General features: G+C 38.3%; 1 protein-coding gene across 23 annotated transcripts in view; it reads left to right on the forward strand.

The window, feature by feature from the left end:
- Positions 1-19665, forward strand: part of PTK2 (protein tyrosine kinase 2) — a 151238-nt gene that overhangs the window by 72930 nt on the left and 58643 nt on the right. For all 23 annotated transcript variants that reach the window (XM_085539299.1, XM_085539296.1, XM_085539291.1 and 20 more), the window contains 7 exons: positions 485-572; positions 10001-10080; positions 11706-11768; positions 14671-14725; positions 17560-17700; positions 18397-18474; positions 19402-19509. In XM_085539299.1, the coding sequence (XP_085395425.1) occupies positions 485-572; positions 10001-10080; positions 11706-11768; positions 14671-14725; positions 17560-17700; positions 18397-18474; positions 19402-19509 (613 nt within the window). The remainder of the gene's footprint in view (positions 1-484; positions 573-10000; positions 10081-11705; positions 11769-14670; positions 14726-17559; positions 17701-18396; positions 18475-19401; positions 19510-19665) is intronic.

The following is a 19665-nucleotide window of genomic DNA, read 5'->3' on the forward strand; positions in this document are numbered from 1 at the left end:
TTGCGTGGAGCTCCCAGTAAATTTTTATCACATCCCTATATGAACCTTGATTACAGGCAGCCGAATTACTTGCTTAAAATTTGTGGGAAACAAATATTTTTTAAACATATGAATCCCTTCTAAAGCTTTGGAACAATTTGGAGTTGAATACTTTAGCACTTGAGGAAGTGCACTTGAGGACTTGAGTCCTTTACCTTGAGCAAGCCCCCCTGTCTTGTGGGATCTGTAGGATGTGGCTCCCTGCTGCTGCTTTCTCTGGAGCTGTGAGGTCTGTACAGGGATTTCATGCAAAGGAGAAGGCTGGAGGTCACACCTATGGCTGTGGCAGGTTGTGTGCTGTCATCGCCTCACAGAGGACACCCTTCTTGCTGTTTGTTTTGGTTCTGTCTGTATTTTGTACAACATTTGAAGACTGTCTGTAGTTGCGATGAAGTCTTTGATATTATTTGTCTTTATCCGTTTAATTCTCTTTCTTGTTTTTCAGATATGAGCTGAGAATTCGATACCTGCCCAAAGGGTTTCTAAACCAGTTCACTGAGGACAAACCAACTTTAAATTTTTTCTATCAGCAGGTATATTCAGTTATCAGTAACGTTCTGTTGTGCTGCCATCTGTCTGGAAGATTCTTGCTTTGTTTATGTGCATGATGTAGTGTTGCAGAAGCAAAAAGTTCATAAAATTTAAGGTTTATATATAAAGTAAAAAAGGGAACCATAAATGCTGGCTTAAGCACCTAAATATCCATTTTATGCTCATAAAAAGTTGAGTTGGCTTAGACTGGGAAGCGCACTGTAAACTGGGGAGTTATCTTTCAGAACAGCCCCTTGAGGTATATATATGTATTTTCCTTATTTCCTTGTATTTTCCTTTTTCTCATACATGTAAAGATATGTTTTATTTGCAAACAGTGGCACTACAATCTAAAGCATCTTCTCGTATGTGCCTCGCTGTTTCTTTCAGTGAGGAATTGAAAGTGCCAGAGCAGCACTTACAGCACTTTTTGACAAAGATACTCTTAATAAACTTGGAGGAATCAGATACAAGTGTCTGAAGGTAGCGAGAAGGCTTATGAAGATATATAGGAACTGATATGCAAAGAAGACAGCTGAGTCTATCTGATGATGCCGCAAATCCCAGTTTTATTGTAGAACGAATATCAGAGGTTCTTGTCTCCTTTCTCTGCACATCTTACAAGTACTTTCTCTTGCCCTCTCTTCTCTGTGCTGTCACGAAGCATTTCTAAATGCTGTTCTTAAAAAGTCACTACTCTTCTTTATGGGGTCCTACAAGGTATTAGGGTCTGTGTTGTCATGGAAATGGAATGCATAAGTTTCAGAGCTTGTACACTGTTCCTGGCTCTGTAATTCTTTCTTGGCTTCTTGGGTAAATCAGTACAATTACATCTACCTTGTAATATAACCTCAACTGGCTTATAAATGAAAGCAGGAAAAGGTTTTGAGAAATAATGCCATGGAAATAATGGAAATAATCTTCCATTTTCTTTGTCTCGTTGTCATTGGTGCATTTTAGACTTTTTTGCTAACCACAGCTCATCCTTTGCAGTCAGTGTGCAGTCAGGCACAGCATGTTGTATATAGGCAAGAACAGTGAAATGCACATATAAATCATATATGCATACACAGGTATCATTAGGTTTCTGCACAGAAATAACAACATTAGAGATAATGAGCATAGAACTCAGTTACAGAATTTAAATCAAACAAACAAAAGCTGTAACAACTATAGATTCAAACTGGCTGTTTTTGGATGTGAAAGTCAACTGTGTTCTTGTGTTCTGTGCTCTACATGAGAAAAAAGATTTGGAGGGCCAGGTGCTAAATCTTTGTTTTCAAGATGTGTCTGAGGACCCCTGACTGTCCTAATGACATCTAAACACATGTTGTCTGGCTGATTAAAAATGTACGGCGTCATATTAAGGAGGACTTGGGGAAGGAAAGTGTGTGCGGTGATTTGGTCACCTGTGAAACATCAGTAGATTTTGGAATTGGTGAAATGATTCTCCTGAGGTTTAATTGCGGAGCAGCATCGTGTTGTTGAAAAGCTGAAAGTTTGGGTAAGATTGAATCCCCGATTTGGTGACCCGTCATCTTTCACAGAAGCACAGAACATCAGTAGGAATAGTGAAATATTACCTAATTCACTGTCAGCAGGCATGTTTTATTCATGCAGTTAAACCCAGCCGTCGTTAACAGGCTGTTGAATTGAAAACTGGCACACACTTATAACTCCACATGCATGACTACTCCTATTTACTTCAATATGTGCATTGTCCAGTATGAATCTATGCAAACATGCAAGTCTTCTCTTGTTTATTGTTATTATTGTCATATTAAGCTTGTACTTAATATGTGCTTTTTTTACCCCCTTGGTTTTGACTATTTGAAGGATGCTGTGACCTTTCTTTGTCTTACACATTCTTTGTTGAAGGAGTCAGGAACCTGAGACCAGAGCGAGCAGTCTGCAGTTTGCAATCAGTGGCAGCCATTCAGCCAGCTGCAGTGGGCGTAATCACTTTTAATTGGGAGTATAAAAGCAGGGCACTTAATGAGACCTTTTGTAGGAGTGCCTCTGGTCTGCAAGCTGTACAGCAAATGGTTCAAATCAATATGTGGGGGGAAGCTTTGCAACTTGTTTGTAAAGTCAGAATTACAAACCCATGCAGCCATATGAACACTGATACCACAGTTCGTCAGTGCATCTTTATCAGGCAGCTCAGCATTGAGACTGAAAATAGAGAAGAGGGATGTTATGGTCACGTTCAGGACTCACCATCTTGTTTCCTACTTGAGAGTCCTGTTCAAAAGAATCGTGATAGAATTTAACCCTTTTTTGCTGATCTGCTCAGAAGGTGGCAAAGGTAATGGAGGGCAGGTGTGTGGTGATCTCTTATCTCTTTTTTATTAAGTAGAAGAACGTTTGGTTGGTGATACTGCACAGACTGTATTGTTCCCTTGGGTACTGCTTGCAATTTCACACAAAATTAGGCAAATGGGGTTGCACTTAGTGGTGTTTGCAGAGCCTGCATACACTTACTGTGTTGCCTTCACAGGTGTGTGACAAGAGCCTGCACACATTTATCCTTGAATAATGTGAGCTTGTTAGTAATTGGAGATGGTTTATGCCTTGATGAAAAGGCGATAAGCATCTGCATGGGAGTGGGGGGTAACCAACTCTTGGGCCTCAGCTGTTCCTTTATTGCTATCCTGTGCCTTGAGCAGGAGATTTCAGAAGTAACTTTTGGGGTTTTTAGATCACAAAGAAGGAAGAAAGGTCAGTTTTATCAATATAGAATTTTTCTCTGTGCTGCCTCTTCTTGCTTGTATACTTCAAGCTTCAGTCCGTTAATCTACTAAAGGAGACTTTTGTTCATGTTCAGGTTTTACCACTTCAATGAGACAAGGTTTATGTAACGCAGGAGGAGGAATTGCAAGTGGGGAGAGAATGAGCTTGAAGTTAGGGCAGGTAAATGATGTTCTGGGAAAAACTGAGCTGAATTCTGCCTGTAGAAATCCCATGTTTCCCCAGGATGGTACAGTGCAGGTGTATTTTCATTAGAAATTGTTTCCTTTTTAAAAAATAAAATAAAGAAGTTTTGTGTGCTAAAATAAAGTGAGACCAAGTTTCTGGTAGGCAGTGGGACTTTTGTTCTGTTTCTGTGAAGATAACAGCGGATAAAATGGATTTCCATAAATGAAAATTCACTCCTGTTTTGTGCTAGAGAAATACATCACGCTAATGAAATACCTTTCTTATAACACTGTCCCTGAACACGTAGGAAGTTATAAGTCAAGGCAAGTAATATAATGATGATTTAAGTTTTATAAGGCTTCAGTGCTTGAGATATAATTTGAAGTACAGGCTGGGAATTAGGCTCTTTAACCTAATTAAATAACAACGTCTCTTATTGCTGTAATAAAAATAGGAGTCCTAAAGCAAATGACTTTGGTAGTTAAAGCTTTGAAGAAAATCAAGGACACAGGAGGAAAAGCATGTGTTCTTCCTGATATTTGCAGCCTATGAGAAATAAAATCCTTCAAGAAGAGTTGATGGCTGACACACAAACTGTGCCCTGAAGCGAAATGGTAATAAATGTAAGAATTGCAGCTGCTTAAAAAGTGAAAAAATACATTGAACTGAGCATCACCTGTCTGCTTTTTACAGCTTCCAAAAGTAATTAAGAGTGAGGTACCCTTTGTAGGGGTCATTTCTTGTAAGGGCTGAAATTCACAGTTCCTCACACAGTTCTGTTTTTAACTACAAACCTTTCTTTACAGCTTCAGAACTGTGCTGATGTTCTTGGAGATGATGCTCTGTGTGCAGTTGTGTCGCTGCTTCTGCATCTTCCAAACGTGTGTCACACAGTGCTTCCTGCAAGCAGTGCTCTGTGCCAGGAATTTAAAGCATGCTGGTGTTCCCAAATACTTCTTCCATAATCAAACCTGGTCCAAAGGAAAGCAGCTGCTTTGGTTTTTAAGTTGCCACCTGCCAGCAGAAGTGGTGAAAATAGTGCTTGTGGGCTTTCTTTCAGCCACGTGTGAATGACTGTTAACTCAAGATCATAAGTGTGAAATACTCAGCACAAGTTTTCCATGTATCAATGCCTGCGTTGTCCTGATGAGTGTGTAACATACGTCAGGGAAGCAGAATGCAAATCACATTGATCCTTGGACTCATTTGATCTGGAAAAGCAAAGCCCTGTGTCAGAAAGAGTGTAAAATTAGCTGCTAGTAAGGCATGCTTAGTAGGTTGAGCACTATATGGTTCCCAAGTGTATAGTCCTACTTTGTGGAGGATGTAAGAGGCAGCAGTGTATATTGCAGTGACATCTGGAGATCAGCTCACTCTGACAGAAGGGATCATTTTTAGCCATTCTGTCCCAAACAAAGCCTTGCCAGAAGTTGCTTTTTTTCTCCCTATCTCTAATGCCCTTATTATTAACATAGGAGCTTCCAAAATTAGAGATGTCAAAGATCACCTCCAGATAATGTAGGGAATGTGACCTCGGAAGATGGAGAGGAGGAGCAGCTGAGGGCAGATGGCAAATTAATGTTATTCCAATACTGAATATGTGCTTTTAACTCCACAAGAAAAAGCTGAAGCCTTAATTTTCCCCTAATGTAGATTTAGTTCCTATAATGTGTCTCATATTATCAGATGGGTAAATAGGGGCGGAGAGCTACCACATGCGTTTTCCTGCTGTGCATGTTTTAAATGTCTCCGTTTCGATCATTAAGGTGGCTCCTAAAAATGCTGAAGTTAGAAGCGTGCTTTGAGCTTTTGTGCTTGTGGTGCTTCATTCCAAGCAGGAGAGGAATGGATTTTGTAGGGTAAATTCTGCATAAGATCTGTGAAGCGATGGCAGTGTGGGTTGGGACCTTACTGCTGCAGGGCTACAGATTTTTGGCAGTCTGTTCAACTCTGCAGAACAGGTTACAGCGTAAAGCATAGGATATTTGAGAGGATTATGTTTGGTAGGAAGGGCTGTAACGTGGATCGTGGTGGATTTGTATACAGTATCTGTAGTAATTAGAAAGCAAAATGCAGCCTGAACGTATGCATAGAGTAATTTTATTGATTTCAATTTTTTGGGGAAAAGAAATGTGATTAAATCATTGTCTCGGTCAGTTAACTGCTTGCCTTTCAGAGTGATGCATTGAGACACCTTGGGATTTCTTTAGGAGGAAGTTTTTCACCCTGAGGGTGGTGACGCACTGGAACAGGTTGCCCAAGGAGGCTGTGAATACCCCATCCCTGGAAGCATTCAAGGCCAGGCTGGATGTGGCTCTGGGCAGCCTGGTCTGGTGGCTGGCAACCCTGTACATAGCAGGGGGGTTGAAACTGTGGATGATCATTGTGGTCCTTTTCAACCCAGGCCATTCTGTGATTCTATGACACCTGGACTTGAACACCGTCAGACAGGAGAAGCTTGTGTTGGATGCTAGAACACACCTGAGCTATTAAACAGGAGAGCAAATGAGTACTGTAAACTGAGGAGGGGGAAGAAAATAGTTGTATTTGTTAACATAAATGTGAGAAATCAACCACAGGTGCATCAGTTTTGAATATAAGAGAGAGAAAAAACACCATTTGAAAACATGTGGATGGAGCACACTGTGTAAGGAGAAAGTGCCAAAGTGTAAAGCTTTGTCTTGTTAGGTCACTTGAATGGCGATTCTTCTGCAGCTTAGTAAATAGGGGTTCAGAAGGCTTGTTGTTTGCTTGTCTAAATTGCTGTGTTGTATCAGAGTTTCCTTTTGATTCAGTTTTTAACTCTTCAGAGAGTCCTTCCGCCGCTGCAGTCCTGTTTAAATGCAGTTGCAAAGAGATGCCCATATGGAAAAAAAATAAAAATCAGACCTGTAAGTTGTGTAAGTAGGTCACAGATAGTGGAAGGAAAGCAGGAGAAATAGATTGCTTATTTTTAAACTGTCCTCCTGAAAAATTGGATATAATCCTGTGGGAAATTCCTTGGTAACATTAAATTAGATGGGAAAGCCAGCACAGGGGCTAATATTGGTATTGAGGCACCATTTGATAGAATTGTTGCTAAAGAATTTCCACGGTGTTTATATCAGTTTAAACCAAAATGTGTTTTTGAGGCAGAGTAAGAAGGCTTTTTTAAATCCCTGAACTCACGGGAAGAACTTGGTGCTCAGTTCAAAATGATTTCACTCTTCTTCTTAATAAAGAAATTCAAATCCTATGTTGTGTTTTTGTGAACTGCACTGGCAGGACGGCTCATCAGCCAAGTGAGCGCTGATCTGAAGTACTGCAGCTGCATTAAAAAGAACTTGTGTGCAGAAAAATGAAGCAGATGGCTTTCTGAAAGTAGCAGCTGGTATACAAAATACGAGGCCCGTGATAGATTTCGTCTTAGATCATGTGTTCTAGCGTAGGGCTATTCTCCGATTTCTTCATCTTCACAAACGTGGGCTTTCCCCTGTCTCCAGTTTTAATTTTAAATGGTACCAGCTGGAACCATTCATAGCTGGCCATTGAGATGGCTGTCAGAGTGCTCGTTATTTCTCAGTGAATTTTGAGAAGTTACAAGTTAGATGTATCAGCAATTTGTCCTTTCAAGGAAAAGAAGAAATGTTTTAAAAGTCTGACATCAGAAGGGAAACTGGTGCAGTGCAACTGGGCTTTTGTTTGCGTGCAGGTCTTCCTTGTGGAAAAAGCTTATTCGTTCATGGTTCACCTCCTTTTCTTATGCTTTAACAGTATCTCTAAACTTTTATTGTTCAAAGACTTGAGACATTACAAATACTTTTGTTCTGGCCAACCAGTGATGAATAGTGATGAAAAACATGCCTTGGAGAGAACAGGAGGTAAATACTGCTTAAAAAAGGGTATGAATATGTCAACATAATATATTGTGGCATAGATTTTTTTTGGACTTTGACATTCTTTCAACCCAAACCATTCTATGATGCTTGTATTTAAATGTTAGTTTCCTATCTAACCATACATTTTTTGAACAAGCGGCGCGTGTTGTGGGCTGGCAGTTTTGTTCCACATTTTATCAAGGCAGTGAAAGATACTTTTCCTACCTCTGAGAAAGATACTTTTCCTACCTCAATTTCTGCTTGGCATTGATTGTTTTCATATACTGCATCCCTTAGTTGTAGTAGTCTGTAGTTGTCACATGTGTCAGCAGTTAAGGCTCTGTGCTTATTCAGAATAAGCCCTTTTTTTCTGCTAAACAGATGAAAAAGTTTCTCAGTTTTCATTATTTGTATTAACATCAAGAATAACAAAAGCCATAATTGAGCAAACACAGAAGGGAAACCATTCAGTTGTCTTATGACAGCACACTTAATTGCCATTGAATTATCTCTTGCGTCTCTTCCATTTAATATTTGCTCAGGCTTTTTCCTTGATGTTATGCAACTCGTGCTAAAACCTGCAAAATTCATATCTTGATGTGAGCTTGATTGGTTCATTCGTTGGCCTGACAAAATGGGCAAAGGAAAATAAGAGAAGTTCTTATTGGTACTGTGGGAGCAGAAATTGAATCTGCTGTTTTCTTAAACCTACTGAAATTTAGAGAAGAATGTGTGCAGGCAGGTGTTGGGGGAAAAAAAAAAAGCATCGTAGAATTAATTGCATCCACTTATTAACATTTTCTATTCATAATAGAGCATCGTTCCATCTAATTGGACCACCAGATTATGGCCACAGGCTTCCTGAAGCTCATAATGTCTTTGTATACCTGCCAAAGTTGAAAAATAAAACAGTCAGATGGATATTGCACTACTTTATGATAATGAAGTGCAGCTATTCATTTTTATGAGGGGATGTCATGACTGATTTTTCAAATTCTCCCAAATTGTTGCCATCCTGGAGGGCTTTAGAATTATTTCAGTCCAGTTGTGGTGCCTGTAGTTGCAAATTTGAACTGGGAGAATGTGAGTGGAGTTTGTGGAAGCTCACAAGCCAGAGGGCAAGGGGAAAGAAAACTTGAAATATTTGGTTAGTGTTGCTTATTTGTTCATGGAATAGTAGTTACTTGAGGCTCTGCAGCATTTTCACATCTGTTTGCATGATTCCGATTATGTTCTTAAGCTCTTTAGTTTAGCAAATGAATTATTTCAGTACTGGGATCCACGAGGCAATGAACTGTGAAGATAACTAAAAATTCGATCATGATAGACCAGCGGCCTCAAATGAGCAGTGTCTGCAAGGGGAAATTTTACATATCAGTACTGAGAGAATGCTTTGCTGCAGGCAGATACTTTATGGTTTATGGATACCTGAAGGAAAGGGTAGATAACGGCTCTGTGAAATGTTCTGGTGTTGCAGAATTATTGAAATGATTCCAAAGTGGGTGTGTATTTTACTGTAAAAAATAAATAATAATAAGTGAATTGGCCAGTGGGTATTTGATCTGAACAGATGTAAGGTTGATTAGGTAAGGTGTTCTATGAGCAAGTATTTTAGCTTCTTCTGAGAAGTGATTTGGGCTTATCCATAGCGATTAATGCCTGGACAAGGTAGGAGTAGAAAATGAAAGCTTATATTGAAAGTACAATTCAGGTGCATTAAAACTCTGTATGAATGATGTAAAAAGTAATTTGGTTGTAGTTAATTTTAACTTCATTTCTGGAGTGTAAGCATCCACATAGGAACTGAATTCACTCGAAGTTCACACTTATTCTCTTGGTTTTCATGTGTCCCCATACAGATCTGCAGAGAGTAACCAGTCCTCTGCTTACTCTCTGTGTGGGTACTGCAAGAGTCGTTTGTAATGATACATTAACACAGGAGCCTGAAAATTTTGTTCTTGATTTATACATCCTGAGCTCAAATCTGTCAGTTTTAGTGCAGAGCAGAATTCATATTGCTGCAGTTAAAGCTCATATGTATTCTTTTGGTTTAAATGATTGCATTCTGCCATTTACAAAGAAGTCCAGATGATACTTCTGACTCAAGTGGAACAAAACCTTGGTAATTGAAGAGAAATACTATACCACTGCAAACAGGTGCAGTTGTGCAGTACGATGATGAGTGAATGAATGTAAATAGATACTAAATGATACCTTAGAACATCCTGAGTTGGAAGGGACCAACAGGCATCCGGTCCAACACCTGGCTCCTCACAGGAGCATCAGTGTTCCAACCATGAATCTGAGAGTGGTGCCCAAACACTCCTTGAACTCCAGCAGCTCAGGGCTGTGCTCGCTGCCCTGGACAGCCCGTTCCATGCCCACTGCCCTCTTCTGCAGACCTCTTTTGTGTCACTTCCAGGGGAGTACAAAACAATTTCCTTTCCATGTGTTTGTATTGCAAACTACGTGATGCTGAAGGATGCTTAGTTAAGTCTTTGACTTCTAATTAATGTATTTTGGAGTTGAGTGGAATTGGATTAGAAACTTAAGTGTTTTGTCACCATGTGAAAGGCAGTTTGCAGAGTTAACTTTTTCAGCCCTAGTTTTTTCCTTGTCCTGTAACTAATGCATGCCTGTTTCTTTTGCTGTAGGTAAAAAATGACTATATGTTAGAAATAGCAGATCAAGTGGACCAGGAAATTGCTTTGAAACTAGGTTGCCTTGAAATCAGGTAAGCTGGCTGTTATTTATTTATTATTCAACATATTTCTGACAGAATATATACATTAATTTTGTAACTTGTTATAGTTCATGGATTTCTAGTCAATACATCTGAATGTCAGATTTTTTGCTACAAAGTAGTTTGAACAAAAGATGGGTAAGCTGCACCCTACTCAATTTCTACTGATATTTACAATTATCTTGCCTTTGTTGGATATATTCTTCATTTAAATAATCCAAAGATTTGTGGAGTAGAGTGAAGGACATTAAAAGAACAATTCATCTGTGCTGTTATTTAGCAAACAGTCCTGGAATTGCACATCTGTAAATCTTGCATCTAAACAATGTTTAAGATAAGTACTGCTACCTTTTCTGTCTGCACTCACTCAATTTTAATATGCTGGTTTCAAATAATTACGTCTTGTGATTCTTTTGGTGATTTTTGATGTTCTTGTCAACTGTACAGACTGCTGGAAAATAAAGATAAGTTTATCAGGTTAATAGATCCTTGACGGACTACCCAGATCAGCTTTCTGAAGTTTTTGTTTTTTTGGGGTGGTTTTTATTTTGCTACTTTATGGAGAATTTTCTACCTGATACATTTGCTTTTCTTAATTATAGAAGCACCAAGGTTGGAAAAGACCTAAAAGATCATCCAGTCCAACTGTTCACCTATTACCAATAGCTCCCACTAAACCATGTCCCTCAACACAACATTCAGTCGTTCCTTGGCAGCTGCTGTCTTGCACAGGGAGACTAGAAAAGTAGTAAACTCGATAAGAAATTAGTGGGAAATGTAAACTTGTTACCGCGGAATAAAAGTGTCCTTTAAGCAGTAATTTTCCAAAATGAAACAGAACGTAGGTCTGTGTAATTGCCTGAGCGCCATAGGAAAACCCGATGTCCTTGCTGTAAGTTTTGCTGGTAGGCACAGAGAAAACAAAAGTTCTTGTTGTGACTGCAGATAGTCATGCTGACAAAACTCCCAGTGCTTTATTTCAAAACATATAATGAAGATAATAATCCACAGTTATTTTGTCAGTCAAACTGTGCTTTCCAAGGCCCTCAGGGTGGCATGTCGTGGTTCTTCAGCACATTTTCACCTTGGTGAAGTACTGTGAGTAGGTGACTACTAAGACTTACACTGCAAGTGTTAGTGGCCCACATTGTCAGTAAAAAAAATGCTCCCAGCTTTATACTCCTTGTTGTATTGTATTTCTGAACAAATGTTGTGAATGTCTCTTGCTTGAAACTTTTGGTTCTCACCATTCACAACTTGGACAGGTTCTCCCTGTTAACATGCATAGACATGAGTGCTGTAACAGAAGGAGAGGGGGATACTGAAATAGGTGGAAAGGAGCTGCTGATCAACAGGTTGGATCACTTCTTTCAATAGCAGATTGATTAAAATGGGTTGAAGTTCTTCTAATACCGGTATAGTCCCATACATTATCCAATGTATTAAATTATTTTGTAAAATAGAAACCTGCTTGAGGTAGGTCAATAGCATAAGAATATTTATACTTGAATTCATTCTGCAGATGGTTTATAATGTAAGTCTCCAAAAGATTTGACTTCATTTTTAGGCTGGGTCATCCAATAATTGTTGCTTTCAAATATTTTTCATGACTTCAGGAGATCCTACGGAGAGATGAGAGGCAATGCATTAGAAAAGAAATCCAACTATGAAGTGCTGGAGTAAGTATGGTGTTCAAGCATGGCATTTGAGATGCTTTTTATTCAGTAACTTTTAATTTCAGGTCCTTAAAAGAAAGCTTCTGTTGTCATTTTTTATTTCATGGAGATTGTTGGGATTTTCAAGCCCATTATAAATAAGGATGATTAAACCAACTGAAGTGTAGAAGAAGGAAGAACACTTCCAACTCTGGTACAGGGAAGCACTGCGACCTGAACAAGTCATGAGCATGTTGTCATGTTGGAGAAAGAGTTTGAGACTTGCTGTGGTTAGAGTTTATATGTATTTCAGTAAGAACTTGAGGGAGGTGTGTTTAAGGTAGTATTTTGGCAGCTCTTGAACCACAGACATTAGTAATGTGATTAAGAACTTCAGAGACAAAGAGACAAAAGAAGCGAAGTTCATAACAGATGATACACAGTATTAATTAAGGAATATAACAATTAAGAGCTCTGTAGGCCTTAACAGTATGGGGCCACTTCCAGGTTAACATGGCGTCTCTTGCAATGCACGTATTTTCCAAGTAGTAACTCTTCTGGCAGATTTAAACTTAATTACTACAGTGAAAGATGGAAGCAAAAGCATGAGTGTAAAACATAACGGCTTGATGCCGTGCCAGAGAAAAAGTAAAGGTTGAGTTGTGCACTTCAAGGCTTCTTTGTTATTTTTTGTCTTATGGTTTTGGAAGGAAAATGTGTTTTGTGGGATTCATACAAATCTGAGAGAGAGATGAAGGATGAAAGAACCTTAAAGTGTCTGTAGATAATAATTTTAAGCTTGTAAGAGTCTGTGAAAAGTGCCAAAATTAATCGTTTGAACTTATCACCTTCATTATCCTATAAAGGTTTTCTCACACAAGTAATATTTATTTCTCAAGAGAGGCTTTTTGTTTCTCTCCCTTTTTTGTTGGTTGTAGCACTGATGAGGCACTTAACCAGCTGAGTGCAATTCTTGCATTGCTCTTTCTCACATTTGATGTGATTGCTCCTTGCCCGTCTTTGTCAGATGTCTATTTGATGTACATTCATCTTTGATCAAATTTTCATGCAAGACCAAATCTGGATGGGAAATGGGAGATAGAATCAAATTGTTCAGTAGTCTTTAATAGATGGGCCTTCATGTCATGAAAGAAGGTTTTCTTTTTCATAATAAACATGAAGCCTGTTAGCATAGAACAGTAAACCAGTAAACAAATGGGAGTGTACTGGCTATTAGTAAATGGTCTGGTTTATCCCCACTGGCTACTTGGTCTGGTATATCCCCATGCAGTGCAGCTGAGGAGGCGAGAGAAAGTTTGTAGGGTTGTGTGTTTAAAAAACAGTTGTTATGTTTGAATTTGTAGTGCCTGTTGGTAGATTTGGCATGAAATTTGAATGGTTGTTACGTTAAATTCTCCTGCAGTAAATACATATTCAGCGTAACCTACGTGCTTTATTACTAGTTTTATTAAGTGTTATGATTCATTATGCTCCGCATAAGAATTTTCTCCAAATTTACTGCATTCAAATCAGTTCAAAAATGAGTCTCCTATTCCTTTTACCCACAGCAGCAGCAGAATGGCAGCCATGTGCTGCAGTGCCATTGAGATGAGTAATACTGGAGTGATGGAGGGTGCCTCGTTTTGAAAGCACCATTTCTCTCCAAAATGCCTAATGTTAAACTAATATATTCCTTGTCAAAATGTCTTTGCATGTTATTTAGATGGTAATAGTGTGTTAGACTTATTTAACTGCGGGATGATAAACCACGTATAATTTGCATTTGAGAAGAAATGCATCAAAGGAATTAACATTTATGAAAGTTTTATCGTCTTTCAGCTTACTGTCATCGCACAGATGCCAACGTTCGCTGCTGCACATGAACATTCTGCTTCTCTTGGTTCAGGGTGTTTTTAGTATATTTTGTAAAATTGAATACTGTTTGTCTCGAGAGAACTTTAAAAATAACCCTGTTTCGTTATTTTGAGCAAGTTTTTTTAATATTAACTTCAATTTTGGCTTTCCTCTTGTGCGGCTAGGTAGCAGTGGATCCATGCTGTATTTCTCAAGCTGGCTAACAGCCTTTCTTGCTTTGCCAAATGTGAAAATTCCAGTTGTGTTTCTGTTTCTACAAAGCATGCTATTGTGGGAAGCATTCTCACTTATTTGAGAAGCAGCAGAGACTGTTTAAAGAGATTGTAACCACTTGATTAAATTTATTCCTTTTTTTAAGGGAAGAAGTTGCCATTAATACCTTTGTGAGGCAAAGATGTACATCTTTCCTAATGACATTTTTCTTTCAGTTTTTCCTTTTCCTCATGCGGATGTTCTGTGAATGTCTATACAGTAAGCCTCTGGTCATTGCAGTGCTTAATACACCTGGCTGCATAATGATCCCTTTTGGCAGTAATTCCCCAGGCAGTTTCCCTGGCTTGTGCTGAGACACCTAAACCTCAAAAAAACCCCTCTTTGTAAGTCTGAAGAATTGCACTTGATGCGATTTAGTTTCCAGAAGCCGTGCTCACAAAAAGAAAGAACTGGGATCCTGACTTGTGGATGGAAGAAGCGAGATCATTTGCAATGAGAAGCTAAGAAATCTTATGCCAGGTGTTCAATGAGAGGATAAAGTGAGAGTAGAAATTAAAAATAATTAATTATAGTGTCATGTTTGGTTAAACAGTATCAGAAGGACTGTCAGCACAAATAGTAATTCTGCTCTTTGCTGTAGAGTGGCTATAGTTGGCGGCGTATGAATGGTGTCACATTTGGTACTCTGAGAACTGTCAAAGACTTTACAGTGAAAATACTTTGCTGTATTGCATATGTTAATTTTAAAATATACGAGGCACTCTAAAGAACAGTATTCTAATATCTGCCACTTTTTGAAATTGTTATTAAAAACTTGTGCTCTTTTTTTTTTTTCCAGAAAAGATGTTGGTTTAAGACGATTTTTTCCGAAGAGTTTGCTGGATTCAGTGAAGGTAATTATAGTTCCAATCACTATATAAAAAGCAAGCAAAAATTTTTTCAGAAATTTGAAGATTACGTGATTGGTTTTTAGCGTAGAGCTGCACGTGAATTGGTGTGCAGTTATTGTCTTGCTGAAGAAGAGATCAAAACTGCCTGTCAAATTGGTAGGACATAAGTCTCCGTAGTTCAAGTAGAGGCATGCAACTGGAAGAACCAAGCCAATGATTTACATGTCCTTGTTGAGCTGATGTGAGCAAAACACCTCTCTAACCTTGCAGACAAAAGCTTAAAACAAGCCTTCAGATCTTCTTCTACCAAATAACCTTTTTTTTTCTTAAAAGAGAAACGAGGCTTCTGTAGAAGGAGGATGGGGATGTATAAGAAAAAGAAAAGCATATTTTGAGTGTCAGCTTGAAGCAAATTCTGCCTTTCATGCTGAAGACTTTAGCCAGCTCATTCAAGGAAGATTTCCAGCCATTTCCATTTATGTTAATCCTAGTTGGGACTATAAGCGTTAGTCAGATCTCACTTCCATTGAATTCCATATGTTCCCAGAGTAAAAAATGCAAATTTTTCCTGGCATACCCTAAAAAAGGGGAGGTTAAGAATGGTCTCCAAGTAGTGTTACAGCTGTGGTAGTCTAGATATGAATATCGCGGTAAAATACATCTGCTGTTCATACATGCAAATGTAAATTATAAATTGTTGTTTTAGAACTCGTTGTGGTAAGCAGTGATGTAGTTTTATAGGGGAGTTACAAATAGAATTTTGCTTCAGATTTATGAAGATTATTCATTGTTATTTAAATGGTAGGATAAACAGCAAAGGTCTGTCATGAATGGATTTTGTTTCAAAAGAATTGTGAAAATCAGAAACTAATGAAGTCAAGTGGATTTTAAGTAATCCGTCTGCATTTTAATTTAAGCAATTATCTGGAACCGCTAAAGGGAGAAATTGTGGTGAAAGGCTCCAGACATAAATGACTGAATAAATGCTTCAGAAAATAATATTAGGGAGCCAGAAAACTGACAAAGGAAATTGCTCTTCAGAAATTATGAAATGAATGGTTGGAAGGAGTAGCAGGAATTGCCATGAGGTGAAGCTGTGTAGAAACTTGTGCAGACATGAAGAAATGTTGGAGAAAAACAAGGGGAGGAAAAATGAGTCTGATAATAATTTTTTTTAACAAAAGTGATATCCATATTAAAAATAAGTTAGAATTAGTTCGAATAATTACACGCGTCCTTCAGTTTGTGAAGAGCAATAGTTTTGAACTGGCGGCAAAGGGAGGGCTCCTGTTGGACATTAAGTATAAAAACAAGTGTTTTTCACTAGTAGTGAGGTAAAAACTTGCAGTGCTTTGCAGTATTGATGAAATTGGTTGATCTACACATTTAGAAGATGACTCTTCAAGTCATTTGCAGATACTTATTGCAGATATATTATATTTCTCATAAAAATCCCTGTATGCATGAAGTCAAGCTAATTTTGCAGTAATCCAGCAAAGCAGGTAATAGGCAGAATAAAGTATTTTTCAACAACTGTATCTGAAGTACTCGGGACAATTTCAGTGCAGCAGATTTTTTTACCTACTGTGGTGTCACGCTTCTAGTATTTGCCAGGTGTCCAGGTAAAGCTAAGATCTTAAGTTCCCTTAACTTCAGTTTTCTCTATCAGAAAGATAACTTTCACTTTTGGGAATGGCTTTAAGCTCAAGGGAGGGAAGATTTAGGTTGGATATCAACCATTCTGTGATTCCACTACATAGGAAATGATATGGAGACACAGAAGGGTTTGTTATGCCGGAGTGTTAACAACTGTGGCTGTAGTGAGACATCGTATCTGGTAGAAGGTTCTGCTAAACTGGCAGATTAATTCGAAATTACAACAAAACAGCAGATTTCTTTATTTTATAACATAAAGCTTATGTGTTAAGAGTTTTCTCAGCCCACATATGTGTCATTCCAAAGCTGATCATTGTTTTGTATGGGAATATGCAATACTGTTTGATTGTTGCTATTACACTCTTCTCTCAGAGCGAGTTTTGGGAAAAAAATTGTCTATTTAGAGTTCTGAATGTTCTTTCATGGTGTTGTAAAACTAAATGCCTGATTTGACTGGAAGTGCTAACACCAAAAGGATGTTTATTTTTGTGTAGTGCCCAGAGCCATTTTAGGCAATGTGAAAGAATGAAGAGCTTTAATGCTGTTACAATAGGACAGTCAGATATGTTTTGGTAGAGGAACAATGGTAGTTCATGTCCTAGCCTTGACATATTGCAAAAATAAACATGGCTTCATTATTCTTGTAAGTTGGAAGATGGATTAGAAATACGTATTGCCAGAGGTAATGTTTATAAAGCATCCCATTCAGTCACTTCTGACACAGTCCAAGCTTTGGCCAGGAAAAAAACAATAACAAAAAAAAAAACAGTAGTTGTGCTTGTTTTGGTCATTTTGGCGCTATGTGATGTGAGCAGTGATGGATCGGAGGAAGTTTTTCACTCGGGGTGGTGACGCACTGGAACAGGTTGCCCAAGGAGGTTGTGGATGCCCCATCCCCGGAGGCGTTCAAGGCCAGGCTGGATGTGGCTCTGGGCAGCCTGGTCTGGTGGTTGGTGACCCTGCACATGGCAAAAGGGTTGAAACTGGATGATCATTGTGATCCTTTTCAACCCAGGCCATTCTGTGATACTGTGATCTTACCAGACATTAAGGATCCAGTATGTTATGGATAGTCTGAAATGCAGAGCTGAAGATAAAGCTGTGGCTGAGTTAAGACTGGAAGAATGCGCCATCATTGATCAGGTGTGAAATAATTGGCTGTCAAACATTTTCACACACAGGCAAAAACACTACGAAAATTAATCCAACAAACATTTCGACAATTCGCCAACCTCAACAGAGAAGAAAGTATCTTGAAATTCTTTGAGATCCTCTCTCCAGTCTACAGATTTGACAAGGAATGCTTCAAGTGTGCTCTTGGTGTAAGTAGAGGAACGCTACCGTCACCAGGATACTGTTGTAGTTACAAGTTGCATTGGTTTTCTTAGTTCTACAGTTAAATGCTTGTTTGGTTTGCCCGTTGATGTAGAGAATAGAGTAGATAAATATTAAAAATCTAAATGTAAAACATATTTATTAATTTTACTTGTGATTTTCTCAGTTCACTGTTAAAAAGCAACGTTTATTAGTCTGATAAGAATTGCATTAAATATTAATTTTGTGATAACTGAGCAGTTATTTACCTGGTTTCCTGAGTAAATGAGACTTCTCAGTCTCTTCTGTTTGTAAATTTTTCTCTAATGCCTATTAATGTCTACCAGTTTCAAATAAGTTTGGGAAAGGCCTTTAAGTGTCCAACTTTTGAAGAAATAATTGAATGGAAATTAGAATATGAACGTCAGTGACCATGAGGAGAAAAGAGGAAATAAAGGAAATATATAGTTTTCATGCAGACATAAAATAGAACACATGGAAACTCATACTGAAACAGAACCCCAGGAAGCCTGTCATCAGGAGTTTTGCTACTTGAAGAGTTACTTCGTTTTAATATCTTACAATGTTTGAGGAGTGTAGAAGTTTCTAGAGATGAATTACTGAAAACTGTGTTGATAACACTGGCGGATAACGTTCCTTTAAATACACTGAAATTTGCCTTATCTTTCTCCTTCAATTTGAAGTCAAGCTGGATTATTTCAGTGGAGCTGGCAATTGGCCCAGAAGAAGGAATCAGCTACCTTACAGACAAGGGTGCAAATGTAAGTCTGTTTCTGTTTTCTTCTCTCTGTTTCTGACTTATCAGCCACGACTTGAACTTCACACAAAGAGGAATGACAAACGTAATGTCCAAGTCAGACTCAGAAGAGCTGGGAAATTCAACATGTAAAGCTATTCTTCAGATATTAACTCATGATTTGGGATGGAGAAAACACAATTGGGTTAAGTAGAGAGATTGTGTCAGCTGCTCCATTTGTTATCTTTTGTACCCACTGAAGTGCTTGCTTAGAGTTTGAAGCCTTAGTGGCTTTTTAACAAGAAAAGTGCAGATTATTCTAAAGTATTCCCCCCTTTCCTAGAGAGAATGTCTAAATTAAAAACTTGTTAGTCAGTGTGTAGTATTTGTGCCATCATTGAGGCTTATTTGTTTTAATTTGTGCTCTTAACAGCTTTCTTATTGCATGATGTTGGCCATTTTACAGTATTTATGGTGTAAGATGCATCAGGAAAATGTTTGGGACCTTTACAATCGCGATGCAAGTTGAGTGTATGTCCAACTTCTGTTAAGAGAGTCATTCAGAGGCAGTGAAACTTTAGATAGCTGGATTCTGTAACCAGCTAAAAATATGCATTTTACAACAGTCTGATGATCCATAACCATGCTCTGAGTGCAGATACCATGTGGGTATCTGTTAAGGTTTTGGTTTTGACATCCAGGAAGTTGTTTCCGATGTTCTTTAGAGTGTGCATAGAGTTACTCAACAGTGACCTCTGTAGGAAGCCTTGATACTTGGTTTCCTATGTAAGTATGTAAATGCAGAATAACAAAATTGAAAAGCCCGATGATTGTAGAAAGAGAAACAGGCTTCCAAAAGCATAATTCAGAGATCAAGATAAATATGTGCTTCAGGATTAAACCCAAACTATTTTACTTTAATTTTGACACTTTTTCAATTGTCTTCCTGCAGCCAACTCACCTGGCAGATTTTAATCAAGTACAAACTATTCAGTATTCAAACAGTGAAGACAAGGACAGAAAAGGGATGTTGCAACTGAAGATTGCTGGTGCACCTGAGGTATGATAGTTGGCAACTGTGATAAACTAGATTTCTTTGGTATTCCTTAAGTAGAAAATGAAGTTTGTATACTCTTAAATTTACAGTACTCTCTTTGTATATTGTGCTCATGTTCTGGCCTTTAACATTGTTCTGCATATTACTTCTGTCAGCCTA

This window comes from Coturnix japonica, chromosome 2 (assembly GCF_054131305.1).
Source record: "Coturnix japonica strain WE chromosome 2, WE-NBRP24, whole genome shotgun sequence".
NCBI classification, from domain to species: Eukaryota; Metazoa; Chordata; class Aves; order Galliformes; family Phasianidae; genus Coturnix; species Coturnix japonica.